This window comes from Bubalus kerabau, chromosome 3, assembly GCF_029407905.1.
Source record: "Bubalus kerabau isolate K-KA32 ecotype Philippines breed swamp buffalo chromosome 3, PCC_UOA_SB_1v2, whole genome shotgun sequence".
In the NCBI taxonomy this organism is placed as follows: domain Eukaryota; kingdom Metazoa; phylum Chordata; class Mammalia; order Artiodactyla; family Bovidae; genus Bubalus; species Bubalus kerabau.
Window position 1 is genome coordinate 39953169 of NC_073626.1, and position 26611 is coordinate 39979779.

General features: G+C 42.0%; 1 protein-coding gene across 14 annotated transcripts in view; it reads left to right on the forward strand.

The window, feature by feature from the left end:
- The window catches only part of BTBD9 (BTB domain containing 9), a 410213-nt gene that overhangs the window by 336248 nt on the left and 47354 nt on the right, over positions 1-26611 (forward strand). For 13 of the 14 annotated variants that reach the window (XM_055571501.1, XM_055571498.1, XM_055571500.1 and 10 more), the window contains one exon: positions 1485-1592. In XM_055571501.1, the coding sequence (XP_055427476.1) occupies positions 1485-1592 (108 nt within the window). Of the gene's footprint in view, positions 1-1484; positions 1593-8486; positions 8536-26611 lie in introns of those variants that run through there. The other variant, XM_055571511.1, reaches the window with a different exon arrangement.

Consider the following 26611-nt stretch of genomic DNA (forward strand, 5'->3'; position numbering starts at 1 on the left):
TATGCCCCACACACATAAACTAGGAGTAAAGAAAACATTTGACAGCTTACAGAAGAGGGCTTTCATCCTGACACCAGGTTGGAACCATCACTGAGTTTAGACAAATTCCCTATCAGCTTTAAGCCTCACTTTCACCATATATCATTTGATGAGAACAATAATGCTTGCTAAGAGGATTTTTGCGAGGATGTAATGTTATGTAAAACATTTAATATAGGGCCTGGTACACAGTAAGCATTAAAGAAATGTACCATTACAATGATAATGATCATTGTTGTAGTTGTTGCAAATAATGTATTTGCCTAAATAACGTATTTGCCTAGCAGATATTCATGGAGTGCAGGCACTGTGTGAGACGCTATGCCAGGTCCTGAGTGTGGAAAACTAGTAAGACATAGACCCTGTGTTTAGGGAGCTCACTCTGTTCTAGCTAGTGGAGGAGACAAGTGTGCATGCCCAGCTGTTAAACAGTAAGGTAGGTATCTTGCATGGGAAGGACTTCTGAGGCTGAAATGATAGAAAACAGTGATCTCTCACCGTAGCAGCACTGTCGGAAGCAAAATGCTGGACTGTACTCTAATGCCATATTATAATATTTAGATTCTTTTTTATTCTGTTGTTTTAAACTGAGGAATAACACACATATATTACACAAAACTTTTATAAATAGCTTGATGAATATGAATATTTGCATGTGTATATACCCATGTAGCTATCACTAGATCAAAATTACCCCATTTTCAGTATCCTAGAAGGCTCCTTCACCCTTTCACCGTCATTCCTTCCCCAAGAGGTAGCCACCATTCTGACTCTTGTCATTTTAGATATATCTTGTTTCTTTTGAGCTTCTGGTAAATGGAATCACATAGTCAATGCTTTTGGTTCTTATCTGAGCCAAGAAGGGGTATAGGAACAGGACCAACATAATCTTTAAGAAACAAAGATTTCCTGATGAACGTATGTTTGCCTGTATCTCCCAATCAGGTAATCTTACCAAAGCTATGCAGGAAGTCTGGAATGTGAAGGAATCTGAAACATAATTAAGGTCATTGGGACATGCTAGTAAGTACTGCTTAGAATACCCATTAGAAAGCACAGGTTTCCCCATAAACAGTGATTTCAAGAATGTTACCTTTGTTCAGCCCAGACAGCTAGAGGTGACGGCTGAAAGAATCACGAAGGAAGATTTGGGGATGTCTCCCTGATCAGCTCATGTGAAGATCTTTGCCACATGGGGGACAGAGGCTGCCTGGTTGGGTGCCTTGTGAAATAAATCCCTAAAGAAACAAGCTTCTCCCTACAGACTGACTCTGCCTTTCATCATACTTTTGTTGGGGATTCACTTTCTTTCCTTGGTCCTGAAAGTGTGTGGGCAGAAGAGACCAATTAGAAGGACAGAGAAGACATGAATCCCCTCACGCCTCCAGCCTAAGGAAAGAGCCAGGCAGAGTGCTGACCACCTTCTATGTCTTCCCTCTGCTCAGGTTATTGCTGTGGGACTGTGACGACCGGAGCTACAGCTACTATGTTGAGGTTTCCACCAACCAGCAGCAGTGGACCATGGTGGCCGACAGAACCAAAGTCTCCTGCAAGTAAGTGCCGCTCTTTCAGGAATATATGCTACTTTAAAAGACAGTCTTTCCACTAGACTCAGAAGTTCCAATGAAAAGTTAGATCTGGAATCATCAAATTATATTCTTGCTTGGAGGTAAAAGCATTCTAAAGATCCTTTACTTCAGTTTTGACTATTAAATACTTGTATGAAAATTTATACGACCAAAGAAGTGGTCCTTATTTTGTGGTTTGAACTTGAATTTTTTAAATGGCACGTATCTAAGCAGGGACGAGAAAGATACTTTCTGCATGCAATTCTCTCTCAGTTCCTCCCCCCACATCCCACACTAGCCCTTTGGGACTTTTTTCTTCCTTAGAGATTTTTGCTGATGCTGTATACAATTAAGTAGGATTCTGGGACTCTAACCTCTTCCCCACCCTCATGTCTTTCTCAGGGTTACCTTTAAATATTTATCTCATCTCCATGTTAGTTACACTGTTACCTAAACTAAGGAAAGTTTGTACCTTAGGTCTCCGTGGGAAACAGACATTCATGCGTATGGCATCTGGGCTCTGTCTGACCTTACCTGGTTGCGGGGGGTGCCAGGCAGAAGGGTTCTGAGTTCTGACCAGCCTAGAACCATGTAAATGTAACTACTACTCAGGTTGAGATTAGCATATTTGCAGCATCTTAGAAGGTTCCCTCATACCTTTTCCCAGTCATTACCTGAAAAGAACGCAGTGCCTTTTTGTGTGGAGACCAGTGCTCTTGGAGGCAAGATAAAGCCAGCAGCTGATATTTCTTCTTTTTTATTTTAACTGTGATATGATTCACATACCATAGACTTCACCCTTTAAAACTGTGCAGTTCAGTGGTTTTCTGTGTGCTCAGGGTTGTGCCATCATCACTATGACTATCTTATGTTCCAAAACACTTACATCACCCCAAAAAAGAAACCTCCTACCCACTAGCAGTCACCCCATTTCCCTCCACCTCCCACAGCCCCAGTACTTTTCTGTCACTATGGATCTGTATATTCTGGACATTTCATATAAATGGAGTCATATAGTGTGTGACCTTTTGTTCCAGGCTTGTCTCACTTAGTATAATGTTTTCAGGTTTCACTCCTGTTATAGTATGTGTCAGTACTTCATTCCTTTTTATGACTGAATAGTATTCCATAACATGGGAATATATAAATAACACATTTTGTTTATCCATTTATCAATTGGTGAACATTTGAATTGTTTCTATTTTTTGGCTATTATGAATATTGCTGCTATGAACATTCCTGTACAAGTTTTTGTGTGAACATGTGTTTTCAGCTGTCTTATGAATATACCTACAAGTAAAATTGTTGGATCTTATACTCCAGTACTCTTGCCTGGAAAATCCCATGGGCAGAGGAGCCTGGTAGGCTGCAGTCAATGGGGTCGCAAAGAGTCAGACACGACTGAGCGACTTCACTTTCACTTTTCACTTTCATGCTTTGGAGAAGGAAATGGCAACCCACTCCAGTGTTCTTGCCTGGAGAATCCCAGGGACAGGGGAGCCTGGTGGGCTGCCTTCTTCTTGGGTCACACAGAGTCGGAGACGACTAAAGTGACTTAACAGTAACAGTAACATAGTAATTCTATGTTTAAGATTTTGAGGAACTGCCAGACTTTTCCACAACAGCTGCACCATTTTGCATTCCTACCAGCAGCGTATCAAGGTTTCAATTTTTCCACAATCTTGCCAGTGCTTGATATTGTCTATTTTTTGTTCATAGCCATTCTGGGGTGGTATCTCCTTGAGGTTTTGATTTGCATTTTCCTAATGGCTGATGATGTTGAACATCTTTTCAAGATTTTATAATAGCATTAATGATGGCTTGTTTGCTGCAGTGTCTGAGAGCCTCACCATCATTGTATATTAATTATATAGAATGCGTGCGCTGGTTCGAGTAACACTTGCTACCGTGACTAACGGTGGTTTCAGTGTGTCAGCAGCTTAACACAGCAGCGTACTTCCCAGTCAGGAGTGTTCCTGGCTGTCAAGTGACTCTTCACAGATGACTGAGGGACCCAGGTATCTTCCTTCTTGTGGTTCTGCCATCACTGAAGGCCTCATCAGCATCATCTGCTTCTGGCTGGCATGGGGAAAGAGCAGAGAGAAGGTAACCCTGGCTCTGACAGCCTTGGCCTGGGTATGGTCCATTTCATCGGGGAGAGCTAGTCAGTTGCCACACTAGGTGCTAGTGGGACTGGGGAAAGTAGTCAGCCCCTGGCTAAGCAGCCGCTTCTCAGGGGAGCACACATCTTGTGGCCATCTCTATGGTAGCATAAGAAAACTCAGTTATTTAGCAACTGATATTTCTTCACTGCATAGATTTCACCTTATTTTATCCTGAATATAAATCACCTTGTGTGGGATATTGTCCCGATTTTATAAAAGAGAAAAGGAAGATCTCTTTCACCTGGATCATGGTGCCGCCTTGAACCCAAAGCATTGCTAAACCAAGCTAGATGATGAAAACTGGGAACTGAAGTGATTCCTTTATTTCCAAGCTCCAAGAACCCTTTTTGTACACCAGGAAGGCCTTCAGGGCCTGTGAACCACCACCAGTACATCTTCCCAGAGTCCTTGCTGTTGGGTATACAGCTCACAGGCCAGGCCCTCTGCTTCCTCGTCTTTTACACATCTTCCTGGTTACAGTCACCCGTCTCTTCAGTCACTTTATGTGTTACACATTGGACTCCTCACCTCTTTTATGACCCCCTTTTGAAGATGTTATACAGTTGGGTTTTCAACAAGAACTGGTTGACTAACTACTGACGAGGTACATATCATAATGATTTTGTATTTATTTAAATGGGTTTTCCTTGACTCACTCATTCGATTCTCTCCCAGTAGTCTTGCATTAAGTCATGAGCATCTATTTTTCCTCCTTTTAATTTTTTGTTTCCATTAGTTGGTGGAGTTCAATAATTTTAATGTTTTTTCCCTTGTATTTTAGCACTTAGATGCTATAGCAGTAAGTGTTTTAAAGACTGATAAATAAATAATATATTAGAAGAACAAGAGTAATAGCAAGAAGGCGAGTACCTGTTAACCCTCTAGGAATCAGTGGAGCCAAAGGCTATGATTTCATGTTTAGAGACATAACCTGAGCCTGTTGTGCCTTCCATTTTTGAGTAATGTCCTAAGAGATATAGTAGAAGATATGCAGATGATAAAAGAAGAAACCCTTTCCTTTTGAACTAATGTACTCTAGAGCAGTCCTCAAGAGAGGATCCTATTAGCTTCAAAAATTATAGCCTGGGTGGTTTTTCTTCTTCTTTTTTTTTTTTAGTGAAATAAAGTATGTGAGTAACATAAATGAAATTCTATAGGACCTTTAGAGATCATAGCCCTGCCTCTTGATAGCATTCTGCCTAGTCAGGGAATCAGGGGACAGATTTTTGCTGTCCTCTGAAAAAGACTAGGGAATGAGATTCTCCGATGTCTCCTTGTAAGTTCCTGCTCCTGGGGTAGGATAGTTTCTTTCTTTCTTTCTTTGTTTTTTTTTTGGTGTCCTTTCTGCTACAGTTGGAACTTTCATGATAAAGGCTTATTTTCTATCATAGATAGTCCTGGTGGGTTTTTTTGTTTTGTTTTTGTTTTGGCTGTTCCACATCTTTGTTGAGGCCTGTGGGATCTTTAGTTGTGGCATGTGGAATCTAGTTCCCTGACCAAGGATTGAACCCGGGCTCCCTGCACTGAGAGTGTGGAGTCTTAACTACTGGACCACCAGGGAAATCCCAGTAATTCTGTTTTCATATTGACTACTGTGGAGTTTTTCCCAGCTTTTTGAAATGTAATTGGTATATAACACTGTATAAGGTTAGGGTGTACAACACAATGATTTGGTATATGTATATGTCGTGAAACGGTTACCGCAATAAGATTACCATCTATCACCTCACCTAGTTACAATTTCATTTCTTAATGGTGAGAACTGTTAAGATCTCTCTTAGTGACTTTGAAATATACAATGCAGCAGTGTTCACTATAGTCATCATGCTGTACATTACACCCCCAGAATTTATCTTATAACTGGACATTTGTACTGTTCAACTATCTTCAGCCATTTCCCTCAGCCCCCAGACACTGGCAACCATCAATCTGTTCTGTTTCTATGAATTTGTTTTTTTAGATTTCACATGTAAGTGAGGTCATAAAATATTTGTCTGTCCCTGTCTAAGTTATTTCACTTAGCATAATGCCCTCAAGGTTTATCCATGTTTTCACAAATGTATTGGCTGATTTTATAAAATTACTTTTTATTCTTTTTTCATATAACCTAATCCTGTACCTTTTAACCTTACTCCACTTTTTAATCATTGATTCCTTTTCTCTTTTGGTTTCTAAATTGCTGAACCCTAAATTTGTGTCAGCATATTAAAAAGCAAATTAAAAAGCAGAGACATTACTTTGCCAACAAAGGTCTGTCTAGTCAAGGCTGTGGTTTTTCCAGTGGTCATGTATGAATGTGAGAGTTGGACTATAAAGAAAGCTGAGCGCAGAAGAATCAATGCTTTGGAACTGTGCTGTTGGAGAAGACTCTTGAGAGTCCCTTGGACTGCAAGGAGATCCAACCAGTCTATCCTAAAGGAGATCGGTCCTGGGTGTTCATTGGAAGGACTGATGTTGAAGCTGAAACTCTGATACTTTGGCCACCTGATGCGAAGAGCTGACTCATTTGAAAAGACCCTGATGCTGGGAAAGATTGAGGGCAGGAGGAGAAGGGGACGACAGAGGATGAGATGGTTGGATGGTTGGATGGCATCACTGACTCAATGGACATGGGTTTGGGTGAACTCCAGGAGTTGGTGATGGACAGGGAGGCCTGGCATGCTGCGGTTCATGGGGTCGCAAAGAGTCGAACATGACTGAGCGACTGTACTGAACGGAACTGAAATTTGTGTCAGTGCAGTAAAATACTAACATCAGGTTTTATTTTTCTATTATAAATGTAAAACCTGCCCATGGAAAGTTACTTTCAACTATACAAAAAGATATAAGTGAAGAATAAATATTTACTCTCCCATCTTGTTTCATTCCTTAGCAGTAGCTACTTTTGACTATTATTTTTAGTCTTTATAACTTCTGAATTATAAGTAATACTTTTATATCTCTGCTTATTAGTTTAGCTACTTCACTGACTCCTTGGTATAAAAAAGTGAATTTAGCTTACTTACCCACTCCTCATTTTTTGTTAGTTATGTTTTTCTTTTTTGTTCTCTTGTTGTTCAGTCGCTAAGTCATGTCTGACTCTTTGAGACCCCATGGACTGCAGCACACCAGGTTTGCCTGTCCTTCGCTATCTCCCTGAGTTTGCTCAAACTCATGTCCATCGAGTCAGTGATGCCATCCAACCATCTGATCTCTGTCATCCCCTTCTCCTCTTGACCTCAGTCTTTCCCAGCATTAGGATCTTTTCCAATGAGTCCGCTCTTTGCATCAGGTGGCCAAAGTATTGGAGCTTCAGCTTCAGTGTCAGTCCTTCGGATGAATATTGTAAGTGAGAACCCCACTACTGTTACTTCTTTTAAAATTAGACAAAATGGTTAAACCTCTATTTTTGACCCATCCATTGTAGATAGTATTTCTTGACTCCCTACTATTTAGTGAAGAAATTACCATGACTATGTTTCCCTCTGTCTCTCCCCATCAGTTAACTGTCCCAGCTCATTGAAACTGTGAGATTTATGGTATGATTTTCTGGTTTTTGACTTATTTAAATCTTCCATGTGTTGGCTATAAACTGATTCTGAAAAGGGAAAACCACTTAGAACTCACTGTAACATTATGATTATATAAACATTGTTCACTATAGACCTAGTAATTCATTGGCTCTGTAGTAAAAGAAATGCTGTTCCATGTCACTAAACTTGTGTCGCTCTTGGAAGAGTTGTACTGTGTTCAAATCACAGATTCAACTTTACTACAAGTGCCCAGAATTATTCCATAAATGATAAATAAGTAGCTTCATGATAGCCTGCTTTTTGTTTTCCTAGAGTTCTAATTGCTTCTTTTACCTGTTACAGAAGCTTCTGAAGCATATTTTTCTTCATTATTTCATTATTTTCCTGTTTTTAAATTGAAGTATAGTTGATGTACAATATTACATAAGTTACAGGTGTATAGTATAGTGATTGCCAATTTTTAAAGGTTATACTCCATTTGCAATTATAAAATATTGGCTGTACTCCCAGCATTGTACAGTATATCCTTGTAGCTTATCTTGTACGGGATGGTTTGTACCTCTTAGTACCCTCCTCACACTTGTCATGACTAGTTCTCTGTATCTGTGAATCTGGTTTTTTCCCTTTTATTAGTTTGTTGTATTTTTTAGATTCCACGTGTAAGTGATACCATACAGTATTTGTCTTTCCCTGTCTGACTTATTTCATTTAGCATAATATCCTCAAGACTATCTGTGTTGTTGAAAATGTCAATATTTCTTTCTTTTATGACCCAGTATATTGTATATGTATACACAAACACACACATCTACATACACACACACACACACACACACACACACACACTACAGCTTCTTTATCTATTCGTCTGTTGGTGGACACTTAGGCTGCTTCCGTATCTTCGCACTAGTAAATAATGCTGCTATGAGCATTGGGGTGCATGTATCTTTTCACATTAGTGGTTTTGTTTTTTTATATATATACTCCCAGGAATGAAATTGCTGGGTCGCATGGTAGTTCTGTTTTTAGGTTTTTGAGACACTGCTGTAATGTTTTCCACAGTGGCCGCACCTATTTACATTCCCATCATTGGTTAATTTTTGAACAGACTGCTTCTGAGGCCTACTCTACAACTGTGATCATATGTTGTTCTTTTTGTAGAATTTAGGTAAAGAAGTAATAAGACCCTTTATCCTTTGTAGGAGATACTGTCCTTTGGCCCAGTTACCTTTCTAGATCTCTTCCCCTGAAAACCTGAGAGGAATGGAATGTTGGCTGTGTTATCAGGCAGCATTGCTTATGAATAAAATCACCATTGATTGGTAAATTGCCTCTAGCCTGGGAGAACTCCCAGCTATGATTTTTCCAATAGTCATATATGGATGTGAGAGTTGGACTATTAAGAAAGCTGAGTGCCGAAGAATTGATGCTTTTGAACTGTAGTGTTAAAGACTCTTGAGTGTCCCTTGGACTGCAAGGAGATCCAACCAGTCCATCCTAAAGGAAATCAGTCCTGAATATTCATTGAAAGGACTGATGTTGAAGCTGAAACTCCAATACTTTGGCCACCTGATGCAAAGAACTGACTCATTGGAAAAGACCCTAATTCTGGGAAAGCTTGAAAGCGGGAGGAGACAACAGAGGATGAGATGGTTGGATGGTTGGATGGCATCACTGACTCAATGAACATGAGTTTGAGCAAGCTCCGGGAGTTGTTGATGGACAGGGAGGCCTGGTGTGCTGCGATTCATGGGGTCAAAAAGAGTCGGACACAACTGAGTGACTGAACTGAACTGGGAGAACCTTAAAATATCTGATTGGAAGTCATAGCTTTGTGTTTCCTGACTGTGATGAGTTGTGATTAGACGTGTCCCTTGTGAAAGTTCTGGGATCTGTGTTTATGGAGCTATTTCAAGAGAGATTCATTTCATTTTGAAATATGAGGCTTCTAGACCAGAGTGGCTTTACTCTCGCTCAATATAAGTTTTATGTGCTCATCTGAGCTGTCACCTACATGCCAGCAGGAATGGCTCTTGTACAGTTGTGTGGCCTGCTGCAAAGACTCCCCCTGAGGAGAAATGCCTGCTGCTACCCTGAGTAAGAAATTCCTGTTCTTACTCCTAGGTGAATTTGAAGCCAAATATGAATTGATTGGGTCTTATTTAAGAAGATCCCTCATGAGCATTACACAGAGTAAATCTATAGGTACTTTTTTCAGAAACGATATGTGGAAAGCAAATTTTCAGAATGCTTGCATGCCTGAATCATAGTTTGACTGGGTGTAGAGTTCAGTTCCTTCAGAATTTTGAAAGCTTGGATTTATTGCCATCTAGCATCTAATGTTACTGATGAGAAAAATCTAATATAATCATATTCTTATTCTTTGTAGTAATTTGTTTTTCCCCATAGATACCTTTAGGATCTTCTCTTCATCTTTGAAGGTCTTAAATTTCACAATGGTATGTATGGCCCAGTGTGAATCATTTTTCTTCCGTCTTGCTCAGTTGGCTGCTCTATGGAAGTCTGCCTAATTCCCCTCAGATTTATGAATAATATTTCATCCACTTACCATTTTCTAGAAATTCAACAAAATCTTGATTTGCTAATAGCCTTCCTTTCAGTTTGCAATACTATTATGAATGTATTCCCTTTGTATTTCTTTGATGTCCCCTCGTTGGTTTCCAGGAAGGAAGCAAGGTAAATGTGCCTATAATGCCAGCTGTATTGAACTTGAATTCCCAAAAGCTCTACTACATGGGCTGCTGGTATTCCCCAGAGACCCCGTTCCTTTCCTTTCCTTGCTTGTGCTTGGCTGCACTTCTCTCATCTAATGCAGCCGTCTTGCTTCCTGCACAGCTTGAGCTCCTTTCATATTGACCTCGTTTGTGTTCATTTTTTAACCATTTCTTCACTTTGTCATGGCCCCATTGACTAATAATTGTGTCTGCCAAAATATTAGCGATCTCTGCCATCATCTAAGACTGTGCCTTTGGCAAACATTTTGGCAAATATAAAAGATTAGATATAAAAAATTGGGTATTACTGAAAATTTTCTTTTTCTGCTTGAGAATTCTGTCATCTTAATCTGAAACTACCTAGCATCTCTAGAGTTTAGCCTCATTTTCTCATAAATTGTCTATGTGCCTGCCAGATATACTACCCATATTTCCTTTTGAATAAGTTTTCTTCCTCAGCTTAAGTGTTCATTAAAAATAATGTTGTGAAGAGTTTTTAGGGAATTCTCTGGTGGTCCAGTGGTTAGGACTCTGCACTCTCACTGTCGAGGGCCTGGGTTCGATCTCTAGTCAGGGAACCAAGATCCTGCATGGTGCAACCAAAAATAAAAAAAAAAAAAAAAGAGTTTTTAATAACTTAAGAAACTACTCAGTCAAGATTTTTAAAACAGCACTGAAAATTATAGAAATACTATCACAAGTAGGAAAAAAACTATGAACTAAGAATAAAACCACAAGGAGACATGCTAAAACGTTAATAAGGTTGACTTTGTATATTAGGGTTAGAGAAGTTATTTCTGGTTCCCTACGTTTTTGATCAATTTACATGTACTTCTCTTAAAATCAAAAAGAAAACTTTATTTTACAAGTATTTTTCCTAGCTACAGCCATTAATGTTTTGTAGAGATTTATCCTTGCTATTATTTGAGTAGCATATGCTGGCAGAGTAGCGTGATTTATTCACTGTCAACAATAAATTAAAGAAATTAAATAAGTGCTGCACATAGCAATATCCTACTAGCCTTTAAGAACCTTGAAGCCACTTACACTAAGCACAAGTGTTTCCCTGAAAATGACACCTGAGCCCCCTTTTCCTTATGCTTCTCCCCTTGGTCGTCTCAGAGCCCAGCTCTCCAAGAGTACTTCTTCCTTTTGTCTTTCCTCAGTACTTTAGATTTAGAAGTCCATGTCCACTTGAGTCTCCCCGCTCAGGGGGGCCGGGCCTGCTTGGAGCACCGCCTGGGATCAGGCAGTTTCTGTAGCATCCTAACTTGGAAGCAGTTTCTTCCCTGGGCCTTCCCTGAGGAGCACTGTGACTGTGCCACCTGCCGAGGCCTCTGTGGGGACAGCTGCTCTGCCCCCTGCACTTCAGCCTGACCGCATTCCTGTCTGACAAGCAGCCTGTCCCCGTGCTGAATGTACTGTCGTTTAGTGCTGGGGAGGGCCGACATTCTGTTCTGGGGTCTGTTTCTGTAACTGGTGCTATTTGTTCACTAGGAATCTCAGGACAAAGAGTCATGTTTCTTCCTCTAAGTGCTGCAGTGGTTGAAGACAATGGGATAAATTAAAGGTGGAGAGTTACAGCCTCAGTAAGCTCTGCCAAAGTGTAGCAAGATTGAAACACGGGACATTTAAACCTAGACTCTTTATTTATCTTGCCTGCATCTTCTTTGCCATTGTTAGTGATAAAGCTGAAAAAGCTTCCTTGCCGCCAGCTTTGTTTCTTAGGCTGACACTTCACAAAACAAAAATCTCAGGTTGGTTCCAGGAGGGCACTGCTAACCATGTGACCCGGGGGCTGAGTGTCGAGGGCTTGGAGTCACTAATGTGACGCGAATGGCATTGAAACATGTAAAATGTCATGTATGAAACGAGTTGCCAGTCCAGGTCCGATGCACGATACTGGATGCTTGGGGCTGGTGCACTGGGACGACCCAGAGGGATGGTATGGGGAGGGAGGAGGGAGGAGGGTTCAGGATGGGGAACACATGTGTACCTGTGGCGGATTCATTTTGACGTTTGGCAAAACTAATACAATTATGTAAAGTTTAAAAATAAAATAAAATTTAAAAAAAATAAAGAAAGAAAGAAAGTAGGTTTTAACAGAGGAAATAACTTCACCATTGAGACTGCTGATGAGAAGTTCCTGGTTAGTGTCAAGTTTTAGTTTCCAGGATAGGATTGCAGCTCTTGGCTGTCCTGTAGATCCTGTGTTGAAATGTTACCATTTCTCGGGAGTCTGCTGGGGTAGTGGGCCTACTGCCCTCGTCAGCGCCCCTCCCTGCGAGATTGGAGGCTGTGCTTCTGCCCCTTCTTGAAGTGTGAGCCACTTAATGGGCTCGGTTGTGTAATTGTCACTTCTAAATGTTCGATGGAGATTTTATTTTTCTCTTTTCGTACTTAATTCCATTTTTCTACACAGCATTTGACAGCAATGAGAAAAGCTAGTCATGTTCTTTCCTGTGTTTTTTTTTAAAAGGGCAAACATTGCTGTTAATTTTGTCAAGAGTTTTAGAACTTGAATGATAGAGAAACATGTACCTGTAAAAGGAATGGCAAAAAAATGAGAAAACAATGGAATTCAGATAAAACACAGAGGACAAGTCTGGTTTGAGGCAGACCCCTGTGTCACGATAAGATATCAGAGTCTACCCCTAGAAGGCATCTACCTGTCAGACCAGACTTGGAGACACTTGTTCATCAGCCTTTCGTTTGTGGGTTTATGAGTAGCAGGATTCGATGAGTATTTTGGAATAAAGAACATCAAAAGGGAGTCAGGCACTCCTCCCTGCACACCCAGAGAAGGGATTTACCTCTGTGTATTGCAGAAAGTTTTTAAGGAAAAATTTATTCCTATGTTGGAAGCCATATGGAAAGTAGATTTCAATGCTCAGTATGTGAACTGAGTTATAAGTTTAGAGCTGTCTGCAGCTTCTGTGGACTGCTAGTGGAGAGGCTCAATCCCACCCAGACCATTTGACAGGTGATGGCTCTGGAAAGAAATGCAGTCTCCTCGGATAACCAGTAATCAGCCGGGAGAAACGGAGAGCTCTCTTCCCTCTCCCTTGCTTACCCAGAAGCCATGTTACTCTGTGAGGATAATAATTTTTCCATGCCTTTTATTAAAAAAAAAAAATACGTCAGTATAACTTTATCAGTGAGCTGCGTGGACACACTTAAAATGCACATAATCAGAAAGATTTTTCGTTTTTTGGAAATTGCTTTCAAATTAATATTAAATTTCTAATGACAAAGATCAGTCAAGACCACCTAGGCCAACTAGCATTCTCTCTCTCCTCTCTACTCTGCTCTGTTAACTGACCCGCCCACCCCGCCGACAGTCTCTCTGTGCCCTTTCTTAAGTTGGCCTCACTCACTGTCACCACAGTGGCATTTTCCAAGCACAACTCTTGCCCTATATCTGCTTAGAACCCTTCATTGGCTTCCCATTGCTCTCTGGACGGAGCCCATAGTTCTTCACGTGACCTTGAGGGCTTCACCCTGGCCCCCTCCTGCCTCTCCAGACTTAGTCTTCATTCCCCTCCTTGTGTCCCCTCTGTTTACATCATCCTCACTTCCTCTCATATTCCAGCTCGAGTCATGCTCTGTCCTCCCACAGGGCATTTGCAGGTGCCATGGCTTCTCTCTGGAGCCCACTCCCCTGCTCTTTATCTGGTTAACCCTTATTATCCTTTTGTTCTTAGTTCAAGTCTGCTTTCTCAGAAACTGCCCTGACCACCTGTCACGACCATTGCTTTGCTCTTCCCTCTCATAGAACCCAGCTTTTTTCCTTCACAAGTGATAACTACAGTTTACACTGACACTCTACTTAGCAAGCTTATTAAATTACTGTTGTTCTTTCCCCACTAGAGTGTAAGCTCCAGCAGAGCGGGGATTTGGTCAGTTTTACTTGCTCTAGCCATGCTCTCTTAGCAAGGACCTAGCACTCGGACTGTGAACAGATGAATGGATGAGGGCCACCGCTCTGTCTCCAGTCATGCATACACGTTGGTTTCTTTTGCCCTGCTTCTGTCCAGAGCTCTTGTCATCATAGGGCTCAGTCAGGACCTCTGTCCATCCCAGCTCAAATGCTGTCACATAGAACTAGGAGGAGTTTGTGGGAGAGAATAGAAGTTGCTTGTTGCCCTGATACTATAATCCTTGTGGACTAGAAATGTGTCTTCCCAGCTTCCCTTTATTAACCCATTATTGATCTATCATCCTTGATTCATTTATAGTCTTATTCCAGAGATTCAGTCATTGCCAGAGGTTTAGTTTTCTCTGGTCTCCACCATCTATCCTTGCCCCTCAAGTTAGTCACTATATCCCCCAGTAACAGTTTATCACTTTAGATTGGTTACTGGCTGGACGTTTATTTTTAAATACTCTTAGAGTAAAGTTTTTCTTTATGGAGGGGTTGAGTGCTTTAAAAACTGTTTGCCAGCTGTGCCCCTTTCACTTTGGAAATTGATTTGATTTAAAATCCCAAGTGTGTCAGGTTAATATGTTTCGGTTGTTTATCTGGACTTTCAGAATAAAAGGTTAAAAAAGAAGGGGAAAAAAAAAACACTGGCATTATCTCTAGGGAGGAACTCGAAACCACTTGCCAGACCTTGTTTCTCCCAGCAGGGTAGAGTCTTCCACAGAACAGGTCTCGCTCTGGAATCCTGGTACTCTGGATCCCTCCCAGAGTTTTAGGATGGCTTGCAGAGGGTCCAGAGAGGTGCTTGGGATACACCCCTTACCATGAGCAACCCTAGATTATTAATCCCTTCTCTCAGATGCTGCTGCTGCTGCTAAGTCACTTCAGTCATGTCCAACTCTGTGCGACCCCATAGACGGCAGCCCACCAGGCTGCCCCGTCCCTGGGATTCTCCAGGCAAGAACACTGGAGTGGGTTGCCATTTCCTTCTCCAATGCATGAAAGTGAAAAGTGAAAGTGAAGTCGCTCAGTCGTGTCCAACTCTCAGCAACCCCATGGACTGTAGCCCACCAGGCTCCTGCGTCCATGGGATTTTCCAGGCAAGAGTGCTAGAGTGGGGTGCCATTGCCTTCTCCATTCTCTCAGATAGGCGTTGCCAATAAAGCAGTGCAGTCTGCCCTCCTACCCTGGGCCTCTAGTCAGAGTCACATAACCCTGAGTAGGCAAGCAAACTCTGCACCCAGAGACACCAGAATAACGGTTGCCGCAGAAAATGAATGGTCAGCATATGATCTGCTAAAAAGGAAAGCAGAGCCTGTTTGTTGGTCAGTGAACAAAGGCAGCAGGAAGGAAGGTCAGTGTTGTTTTGACTCTATCTTCTTAGAGTGACCTGCCTCAGTTTTCCTGGGTCAGAATAAGAAGTGCTGTCGTGATAATCATGCCCTGATTAACGCTAACTCAGCTTAGTCCCAGGGTGCTAAGAGTCTGATGTTTTCTTCCTCGGTTAAAGAAAGAAAAGAGAGAGAAAGTGTTCCCGTTAATTCAGGGGTCCAGCATGCACATAGAATTAATTTATAGAACTAAAAGGGCACTCTTCCTTGACTATCTGATTTATTCTCTTGGCTCAGGGGTCTTTTCCATTCATATTTTCTATTAAATGTTGGCCCTTTCTAGAATGGCTTCTCTAACTCAATTTGTCAAAAACTAGGTTCATCTTCATCTTCCCCATAAAGCAGCTCCTCTCTTGATGTCCCTGCTCGAATTGGTGGTGATACAGCTTCTCCTGGGCACCTCTTACCCCTCTGACTCTTTTCCTTTCCTTTACCTTCCACAGCCAGTCAGGCACCATGTCTTTTGTTTTGTATCATTTCTTCTTTTATTTCTATTCCCTGTGTTCCCTCCATCTTAATTCAGACCCTCATACCTCTCTCCCAGAATATTATATTGGCCTCCAGTGGCGTTCCCTCAGTCTATACTCTGCATCTGTTGCTGTTCTGGTGTCTGGAATACTGTTGCTGGGTTATCCTGGCTGTGGTGTCATATTTCCTTGTACAGGGACCTCCAGTGGTCAACTGAGAAACCCTCAGGTCCTTGCTTGGGTCATCGTCTATCTCCACATGACCAGCTCTCCCCAAACTGCTTGTTTTCAACTATCTGTCCTACTGTTAGACCTCACATCCAGATTTCAAGTATATAAATACTACATCTCTCTGACTCTCACCAAACTTTCTAATCTTTATCGCTTTAATTCTCTCCTTACAGGTATCCTACTTTACTTTCAGTCTGGCCCAATTACTGTTGCCAAATGAGTCCATGTTTTAGATCAGCTAATTATCTGTATTTCTGCTGGCTAATCTTCAAGTCTCTGCCCGTCCTCTGTTCCCCTTAAGACCCAGCCAGAAATGCTGAGTTCTTCCTTGATCTTTCTCCTCCCAAATACAAGTAATTTGCTCTATTAACTGAATATTCACTGTAATCTGTTTACATCTAAGTTAATAACATTCACTTTTTCTTGGATCCATTTCAGAGAAGGAAGGAAATAAGGGGCTAGGCTGGGAGGAAGTTTGCTTTTTACCAATCCAGCCATTTTTCAAGGTGCTATGCTCCCCCACTCCCATGCTGCCTTGGAAGGACAAGCCAGATTTTTTTCAGAGTAGCCTCTGCAATAGATCTACAATCAAATGCATAGCCCAACTGACTTTGATTGAGTCATACGTATTGAGTGACCCTAGTAGATAGAGGCAACATGGTGAAGGAAAATGCTGAGGAACCAGGAAGATGTTTCTCCTCTGAAGGAACTTACAGACTCTAAACAACTTCCATACATTTAGGAACCATCATAACACACACACACATACAGTGTAAAATACAAAACAGGATCCTGGAGTTCTGAAATATTGTGACTCAAAGTACCTTGGAATTCATAGTCCAGACCTCTCAGTTTATTTATGCGGATCTGAGACAGAAGGCACAAGTACATTTCCAAGTCCTCATCTAATGAGAGAGTCTGGATTAGAACCTAGATCTTCTGATTCTGAATCCCCTTTTCCCCGGAATTTTGCACAGCCTATAAGACCACAGTAAAAAAAAAAAAAAAACCAGAGAAGGGCTGTAAGCATATAGACATGATCAGAATGTGGCGTAGGGTTAGGTAATTTTTCTGGAAAAAAGCATTTGAGCCTGGCCACCTACTATTGGCTGCATTGTAGCTGGGAAAACTGGTTATTTCCCAACCAAAGGGACCTGTGAACTTCAGATTTTAAAATCAGACATACAGGTCAGAAATAGACTCTTTAAGAAGGTAGGATGAAGACTATAGATTACAAAGAAGTCCACTTATATTTCCACATAATTTCCTACCTTACTGTCACTATGACTTCCTCCACACAGTATTAATTTGACCAGCCTATTAGCTGTATCATAATTCATACTTTAAAACTTTGTTTTAAAATTATAGTCTCTAAACCAGATTACCTAGGGCTTCATTATCCAGGTTTAGAGTTATTAGCCTCTGTTTTTCTTCCCTTTCCTTCCTATTGCCTACTTAAAAAAATCATTACATTGTTCATTAGGCCATTTATTAGATTATTTCCTTCTACCAAAAGAGACTTGCATTTGTGTTTTTCCTCTGTTTTAAGCCAAGATCCATAAAGCATATTTTCCCCTTAGTTGACATTTTCTTTTCATGATCCCTTGAAATGGAATGTAAGTGAATTTCACCATGGAGGTTGTAAATTACATACTGAGTATCAGTAATAAACATTTCTTACAAAGTTTAAAGTGTAGTTTCAGAGTGGTGATCATCTGGAATTACACACATTTACCAGATGTTTTGGAGGGAGTTAGTGAGTGCTTTTTGCTCATACACTTTTCACCTCTTGATCCAAATTTATGCAGTGGTTCACAGCCCACATTAAAAAAAAAAAAAAACCTAAAGTGAGCAAAAGAATGTGTTCTTAGTGATGTGGCTGCAGTTTTGAAGGGAAGGTGTGGTGAGTAGTCATCTTGTTCATCCTTTTACCTCCAGGCGGGGTTGCACAGTAAACGTGTCCCAGAATCCTGGTGATTTTCCTCTCTTGAGAAACACTGGATAATAGCCCTTGCTTCCTCGCCTCTGGTTCTCAAAGCCTTCAGTGTACATTTCATGCGTGGGGGATGCTCAGGCAAAGGAGGGCAGCACATGTCGGTGCTGCCACTGTCAGATGAAAGTAACTTGTTTATATTGTTCCTGTTTCCTTCCTGGTTCTCTAGGGAGTTCCCAAAGTCTCTGTAGGATTTGGCAGTGGATATATAGGCTTAAAAGAAACTCAGACTGCTGGAGCTTTAAAATGTACAGTCTTTCCTCTAGGGTGTGCTGGAAGGGGAAGGAGGGGCTTGTGGAAGCTTGGTTATTTGTTTCATATTTCTGAATCTTTTCATTTTTCCTAAATTAAAATAAAAATCCAAACCTATACTAATCTAATGTTGAGACCCCAAGTTTAAACTCCCAAGAGGGTATGACCCCAAAGTTCATGTTCTCATGTTCTCACAGCACCAGTGGGCCCTGTGCCATAGCCTCTGCCTGTCCGTAGGGTCTTCTGAAGACCTCAGGTGCACAGCCATGTGGCTGGATTGCCCTGTGGGGACAGAAGGCCACAATAACAGTTAGTGACCAAGTTTTCAGTGAGACATGGCGCGTGCTGTGGTCCACAATTGCTGCTGCTGCTGCTAAGTCGCTTCAGTCGTGTCCGACTCTGTGCGACCCCATAGATGGCAGCTCACCAGGCTCCCCCGTCCCCGGGATTCTCCAGGCAAGAACACTGGAATGGGTTGCCATTTCCTTCTCCAGTGCATGAAAGTGAAAAGTGAAAGGGAAGTCTCTCAGTCGTGTCCTCCACAATTGCAAATGCCTTCAATTTGGGATCTCTAGTCTGGCTTTGAAATGTATACTTTTGCATTGCATTAATATCACAGTCATACATTAATATTAATTAGCTTTATAAATTTCTGAGGAGATGAGAAGGGAGGCCAGGGCACAGTCTCCTAAGTCATTCCTATTTGTGGATGGAACAACTGATAGTCTCAGGCACTATTTCCTTAAGTCACTTCCTTATCTAAAGTTATCATTCAACTCGTATTGAATCATTGCCCTGCTAAACCGCCCCCCGCCCCAATTCATGGGGCATACGTCCATGTTAACTCAAAAACATGGATTGATCCATCCATCACTTAAGGGACATATTTTTGCCACCGCTCTAGGTCAGGCGCTGTGCTGGGCCCTTCCCTTCCCTCATGGGCTTGTTAGCTAAGCTTTCCCAGTCAGCTCAGAACCAGTAGTAACTGAGGGGCCTGATCCAAATGTAAATAGGGGCATTTGTGGATTCTGACATACTTAGCTAGACCAACTCTTCTCTGAGTGAGTCAGTGGGGGTGACATTTATGGGAGCAAGCAGTATGCTAAATCTGGAAACACATACTACATAGACGGGAGTGAGCTCGGCCTTGGTGGACAAGTAAAGATCACTCCTTCTGCCTTCAGCATGCCAGAGGGAAGTTCAAGTGTGCCCTTGAGCAGAGAAGATCTTCCTGGGGATGGCACAATGGCAGCCTGCACACTCAGCCCATCCACTCCTTTGTTACCTTTGTGCTGGAAACAGTAGCCTCAGCCACAGGGAGCCTTGACACGTGGAGCGTGTTTTGTTGCAGGCTGTGCCAGGGCTCCGGCTGCCCTCTCTGATGGGAAGTGTGATGTTCAGTTTGTAATGAGCACTTGCAGCTTCTGTAAACTGTGTAATACCATATAATAAGCAGTAATTTTCCACTTATCCTTAATAACAGGAGTTTTCTGCTTGGCTTTTAGTGATAGCCAAAATGTGGGTGGTTTTTTTTCCCCCTTCACCAGTATGATGAATTTCCAGAGTCATCTTTTTTTTTTTTTCACAAGATAGATTGACAAGTTGTTTTCCAAGTGTGTCCAAAATGTGTAATAGCTAATCTTGCCTTTAAAAAAGTCAAAGTCAAATAAAATGGTGCTGAAGTAGCCATTTATAATAAAATGGCTATATACATTCCTAAGCTCGTTTTACCTGTCTCCTGGCTGTGCTCTTCCTCAGGGGATTAGTAGCTTGAAGCTTAGCCCAATAGCTTGGATGATAAAACTGCCAAGTCTCAAGTTATTGTTTTAAATTTCCTGTAAGAGATTGTATCTTAAGTATAAAGTGAACTTGCCCTAGATAACTTTGGTGTCCTTCCTGGAGAGAGGGGGATGGCTATTATGCTGTGTACTCTTCTTCCCCGAGTCACACACTCAAGACTGGTGGGAGTTCTTGGTCTGATTTTTTTTTTTTTTAATCATTGGCAAATAATTCCAGAAAGGAAATGGACACAGCTTTACATTGTAAGCCTTCTTACCTCCATTTAAAATCATCCTTTGACTTTCCCTTAATGCTCGGAATGCCGTAAAATTCAGTGGGGTGTTTTTGTTTTTGTTTTTGTTTTTTTGGTAATATATTAAGGTTGCTTTTTCATCAGACTGCCTTCTCCCTTTCTGAGATATAGCTGGCATTATCTATTCCTTCATTTATTTCTGTAGGCCTCTTGGTAACCGCTTACCCCTATCAGATGGCTTGAGCAAGACCAGCAGCTGTTGATTTTGTGATATCAGGGAAGTGTTATGAATCATGTTGATGGGAGCCTTGATACTTCCATGATCACTGGGCACTGCCATTTATCTGTCACAGAGCTGGCCTTCCCGCAGATTTCTTACCTGAGACTTTGATGTGTCTGACTGGCTAAAACTAAGATGTCAGTGAACGGTGGCAAGTAAGATGCAGAAGTTGCTTGAGCTGACCTCACCTTTAAAGGATGATTGTGCCTTTTTGGCACAAGAGGTTGGATTTGTTCATCAGAATGATAGATTGATCCTCTGTGTGCAGAACTCTGTGTGGAGTTATAAAGAAAAGAGAAGATGGACCACTTGCCTGAAGTCTAGTTCAGAAACAACATACATATCAAAAGACTCTCTTGTCAGCTGACTCCTACCAAGTGTTACCTAAAAAGCAAACTGAGGTTGAGTAACTGTTTGCTTCCCCATGTCCGCATAAAACTTCATTTAAATCACAGAAGTAGTGTGCAGTTTATGAAGAAAGTTTATTAGAACTTTCAGCAAGCAAGTCACACTTCTGCAAAGTTAGAATGAAGATCAGCGGGGTTTTGGGTGATGTGTGCTCAGGCAGAGACCAGGCTTTCTGCAGATGCCAGCAAGTCCAGTGCTGCTCAGAAAAGTTGCTTCTCGCCCATTTGACACATCTGTATTCACGGCTCTTTGTTTCTCAGATGTGGGTCCAGATACGCCACCGCCGTTTCAGTGACTCTGGGGAGCTATTGTTTTGCCTTCTTCCTCCCTCAGAGCCTTCCACTGAAAGGCTGTCCTGCAGGTAGAACTGAATTGACTCTGCACAAGAAATGCCCTGACTCAGGTGGAAGCAGACTTTTAATCAAACACCAATAGAACAAACCATTTTCTAGTGAAATCTCTGGAGCCATGGTATCACTGGTGCCCACATTCTCTAGTTGTTTACTGAGATTTGATATCTACCCCAGCAGGTTGTCTTTGGGGTTTACTTAAATCAGTGTAATTAAATTAGAATTTGTAGTCTTATGATACTTCTACTTAGGAATTTTACTTGGAGACCTGTCACTGCAGATCGAACATCGTGGGCTGGCAGTCAGTCATGATCAGAATGAGGGTCTTGTCTTCAAAGCAGAAGTGGTTTGCCCTACATTTGACTTGAATGTTATTGTTTAGCTTCTGTTAGGATGTTGAGTCTTTGGCTTTCAGGTTTGGGCATAGCTTCTCAAATTGTATGAAATGATGTCACAGACCAGTGTTCTCCTTTAGAAATGTATACATCACATGATTTATGAATTTTAGTGCAATGAAAAGTAAAGTAATGGGGAAAAGCTATGGATTGAATTTTCAAGGAGGGAACCCAGCAGTTGTACCAGTGTTGCCAATTCCTCATTTCTATGCTGTTTGGGCAGAGAAGGCAATGGCCTGGAGAATCCCAGGGGCAGGGGAGCCTGGTGGGCTGCCGTCTATGGGGTCGCACAGAGTTGGACACGACTGAAGTGACTTAGCAGCAGCAGCAGCATGCTCTTTGGGAAGGGCACTGAGGGGGAAAAGCACATGACAGAGAGAGAATGGGGAAGAGGGTGTAGGGAAGGAATATAAAAGCTATCATCATAGTTATTACTTCTTAAATGAGGCATTCCTTTCCTCTAAGAATATCTAACTTAAGTTCTTCTTGAGAAATGAGGATTCTGGCTACAAGGAGTCCAGAATCTGAGGTTCCAGGTTCTGAAGTCTTATCCTGTACAGCACCATTATGCCAAGTGCTCAGGCATAGCCAGGGGTCTTTCAGTGTCATTTTGCTCGAGGGTTCTGTGGGCAGCACTGTGTATCAGTATCATTGGTTTCCTTGTGTGGTTTATTTTAGCATTTGAAAGTATTCTGAGAAAGGATTCGTAGTTCACCAGACTGCCAGAGAGATCCATGGTGCAAAAAGGAAAGGTCTAAGTGTGAAATGAATACTTACATATTCAGAACCTTCAGATGATGTGGAATTTCAAAAAACAGGAAGCATCTTTGTACTGCATTTTCCTCTTACCTGATTTCTACTTGATCTCCTGTCACCGTGTCCATCTGGGGCACACTATTGGTCTGGGGCCATTTGCTGCCAAGATGAGCGCTCATCTTTTGTCACTGACCTTCTCATCTTATACCTTGAAGTGTGGTGACCTCAGTTCTTACGCTTCAGCCAGGGGTGCTGGGAGCCAAAGAAGCTCTCTGCAGTGGAACCCTAGCCCTCCTCCCCTGGCTCAGATTTCAGCAGCACTTCTCTCTCTGAAGTAGCATTTACACAGAAATCCTGAAGGTTTGTTCTAGGAGATCAAGGCTGGGGAAAGGTGGCAGCCCCAGGCTTCCCTTCAGCCCTTGCTCTGACCCTCCAGGCCCACCTGCCTTCTTTCAGGACTCATAGGCTATCTACCTGCTGGAAGCCTGTGCAGACCTTTATCTTTATGAAGTGCAGCTCACTTTATGAAGTGCAGTTGGCCCTCAAACAGCATGGGGGTTGTAACTTATGGTCAGCCTTCTGTACCCACAGTTCCTACACATCCATGGATTCAACCCACTCCAGACCATGTAGCACAGGGATTTTACTATGGAAAAATATCCACATATAGGTGTACTCTTGTAGTTTAAACCCCACATTGTTCAAAGGTCAGTTGTATCTACTATGAGGTTGGTGCTGTGCTAGACAAAAACCTACCAGACCACAAAGTTCAGGAGCCTGTGGACATGGACTGATGTTTGCAATGTGGCTGCCCTTGGTGACTGCCCCACCCCAAGGAGAGTTGACCCTGATGGAGGGAAAAACACAGCCATGGATGTGAAAGTCTGTTTTGGAATTGTTTGTTTTAAATGTAAAATGGTTTCAAGCTCAGCCTTTATCTTAGTGATTATGTTCTTAAACTATTACCAGTATCTTGCCAGAAAGAACAGTGTGCAGTATGGCAACATTAACTGTACTTGAATGAAGTAAAACAGGCAAAATAAAAACCCCTGGACTAGAAACCAGGAGACCTGGCTCTCAGCCTTGGTTCTGTCACCAAGGGCAGAGTGTCCTTCATCAGGTCCTTCAGTTTCCCTGTATCTCTGCCTCCACAGCCGGGGAACACCATCCCTCAAACAGGGCTCAGTGCTGGACTCCCAGGGTGGCTTTTAATAAAATTGTACAGGTTATTGTTTTATTACCAGTAAAAGTGTGAAAGTTATGGAAAACATAAAATCTACCCTACTTTTCTAAAGCTCCTTCTGATATTTATGTTTGTGGTTCTAAAGTTCTCCTAGATGTGGCTACTGGTTGGACAGGTATAGCGATACTGACAGACATGTGTGCTGTGCACACAAAACATGTGCGTGAGCTTCTGAGTCTTACTTATGAGGTAGAATCAACCCTGTAACTGCTTCTCTGCATTTCATTAGGCCTAGACTCTGGATTTATCACATATACCTGGGCCCAGGCAGCCGTAAGGACCCCCATCTCTAGAGAAAACCTTGTAACCTCATATAGTCTTATTGGGAAGTGGAAAAATAATATTAACAAGTTGAAATGTATTAAATACTTTTGAGCTTCCTGGAGATGGAGACTGTAATGTGTATAATTAAACTATATTTGAACTGTGGTCATGTGGAACAACACACCGAGGTGCTGAAACCCAGGTCAGATGAGTTGGTGTTGAAAGAAGGGTCACCTTGTAGTCCTAAAATCACTGAGAACATATCTGCCTGGAAACCTTTTCCTAGTGAACTGTTAACATCCATTAAATGTTAGGTGTGCATTAAAAATGTCTTAATATTTGTATTTTTAGCATGGATACAGTGTTATCAGTTAAAATAATCAGCCCTTGCCGGTAATCTAAAAGTCTTATCTCTTTACTCTTACGTTTTTAGACGGCAGATGTTTTAAAACTGATTTGAAAATCAAATTTGCCCTTCAGTGATTTCATTTGGAAGAAACATAGAAGTAAACATTATGAAGAAGGCTTTTCAGTACATTATGCATGCAAATGTGGCAGCCAAATTCAGGTTCACAAGTGAAGGTGGATGACTGTTCTGGTTGAGAAAGGTTGAGTTGTTTAAATGAATACAAAGGTCATCGACCCTCAGATTGTGCTTTTTTGTCATTTAGTAGAAAGGCTATTGCCTCATGTTTAACTCCACCTGCCAAAAAGTAAGACTTGAAAGGCTGAGGCTGGCAGAGTGAGGCCCCATTGATAGTGCAGTGGCTGCTGAACCACTCATGGTGTGCCTGCTCTCTGCCTAGTGCTGTGCTGGATGCGACAGAATGGGGTTTAGGTGGGGTTGGGGTCTTCCCAGAATATACCCCATGACTGGTGTGGGAAATCTGGAGGCTGCAGTCATAGAAGTTAAATATATGCTGCAAAGACAATCTCTGATGTACTTATTGGTTTGTCTGATACCCCTCAAGAGTCAGGGACTGTGTCTGTGAATCACCAAAACAGGGGAGAGCCTGATATGGAGCAGGAGCTTAGAAATGATCCATATATAAATGAATGAATGAGTTTACGAATGAATGAGTAGTTATACTTTGTGAGTTATATTATTGCTTAATGGAATTGTAACAGATTGTTAAGACTTATAGTGAATTAAATAAAGGTTATCATCGTGGTAGAGCAGAAAAAAGAGATTTGGAATAATCCAAACCAAATTCTTGCTGTCTGTCCTGAAGATCAAAAACTTGAACAGGCAGCATGGAGGTCTGCAGATCTGGAGAGAATAGGTCTCCCAGCTGTGGAAGTGTGACCACCCTGCTGAAAAATCTGCATTAAACCCCAGTTGGCCCAGCTCCGCAGTGGGCAGATTAAAGGAGAGCTTGGTTTCCCCAGTGAGCAGAGCATCCCCTGGGAAGGGCTTGCTGGAGTGGGCAGGACTCAACCTGAGCTTTAGGAGGAAGCCATACCTCTTTACAGGATTCTAATCCAGGTTCCTGCAGAGAGACTTATTTAAAAAGGCCTCATTAAAGGAACCGCAGCCAGGAGAGTCCAGTGGCAGCCAGGACCCTTCTGGGAAGAGTTTTGTGCTACACTACATCGGAGAAGGCAATGGCACCCCACTCCGGTGTTCTTGCCTGGAGAATCCCAGGGATGGTGGAGCCTGGCGGGCTGCCATCTATGGGGTCGCACAGGGTCGGACACGACTGAAGCGACTTAGCAGCAGCAGCAGCAGCACATCTTTATTGTATCTTTTATCTCGGTTCTATTGAAGAATCTTTATTTATCTCGGGTTTTCTGGGGAATGGGCTGAAAACTTTTGGGGGCTGCTCTCTAGTTTCCCACCTCCTTCCCTGCTGGAAGCGTTAGATTGGCAAGAGGCCGTGCTCTTCGTGATCCCTTGCTGCTTGTCCCTTTAGCACTCTCCTCAGCCCGAGCAGGCAAGACTGTGGTTGCCTCTTGTTTTGAACTGCTGATGGCTCTCAGAATTTTTTCTAGGTGTATTCTGAATACATCTAGCTGAAGTTATTTATGTATCTATCTCTAATCATTAGAAAGTATAAAAGGGCCTTCTTCCAACAAATACTTTGAATACCCACTGCAAGTGAGGCACAGAGTCATTGTTACATTGCTACTCATTGTCCTGTTTCCAGGCTCAGGTTGAGAGCTCACTGAACTCTTTCCTGCATCCTGTAAAGTGGATTTCTTAGGTCATCGGCCTCCCTAGGAAGCCCTTGGGAGGCAAGACTCTCCACAGCCTCAACAGGCAAATGAGAAGATCAGCTTTCACAAAAACAGTAAGAGAGGTTCTCTGGCTTAAGGACTTTGTCATTGGGTGGATTTAAAGAAAGGTGTACATATACATAACGGAATATTATTCAGCCATAAGAAAGGTTATTCTGTCAGTTGTGACAGTGGATAGATGTTGAGCACGTTATGCTGTGAGATAAGTCAGACAGAAAGACAAGCTCTGTGTGGTCCACCCAGATACGGAATCTAAAAAAGACAAACCTGTAAAACAGACAGACAAAAAACCAGGCAGTAAAATGGTGGTTACCAGGGGATTGAGGGTGGAGGAGAAGATAAATGGTGTTTAAGGGTATAAACTTTTAAT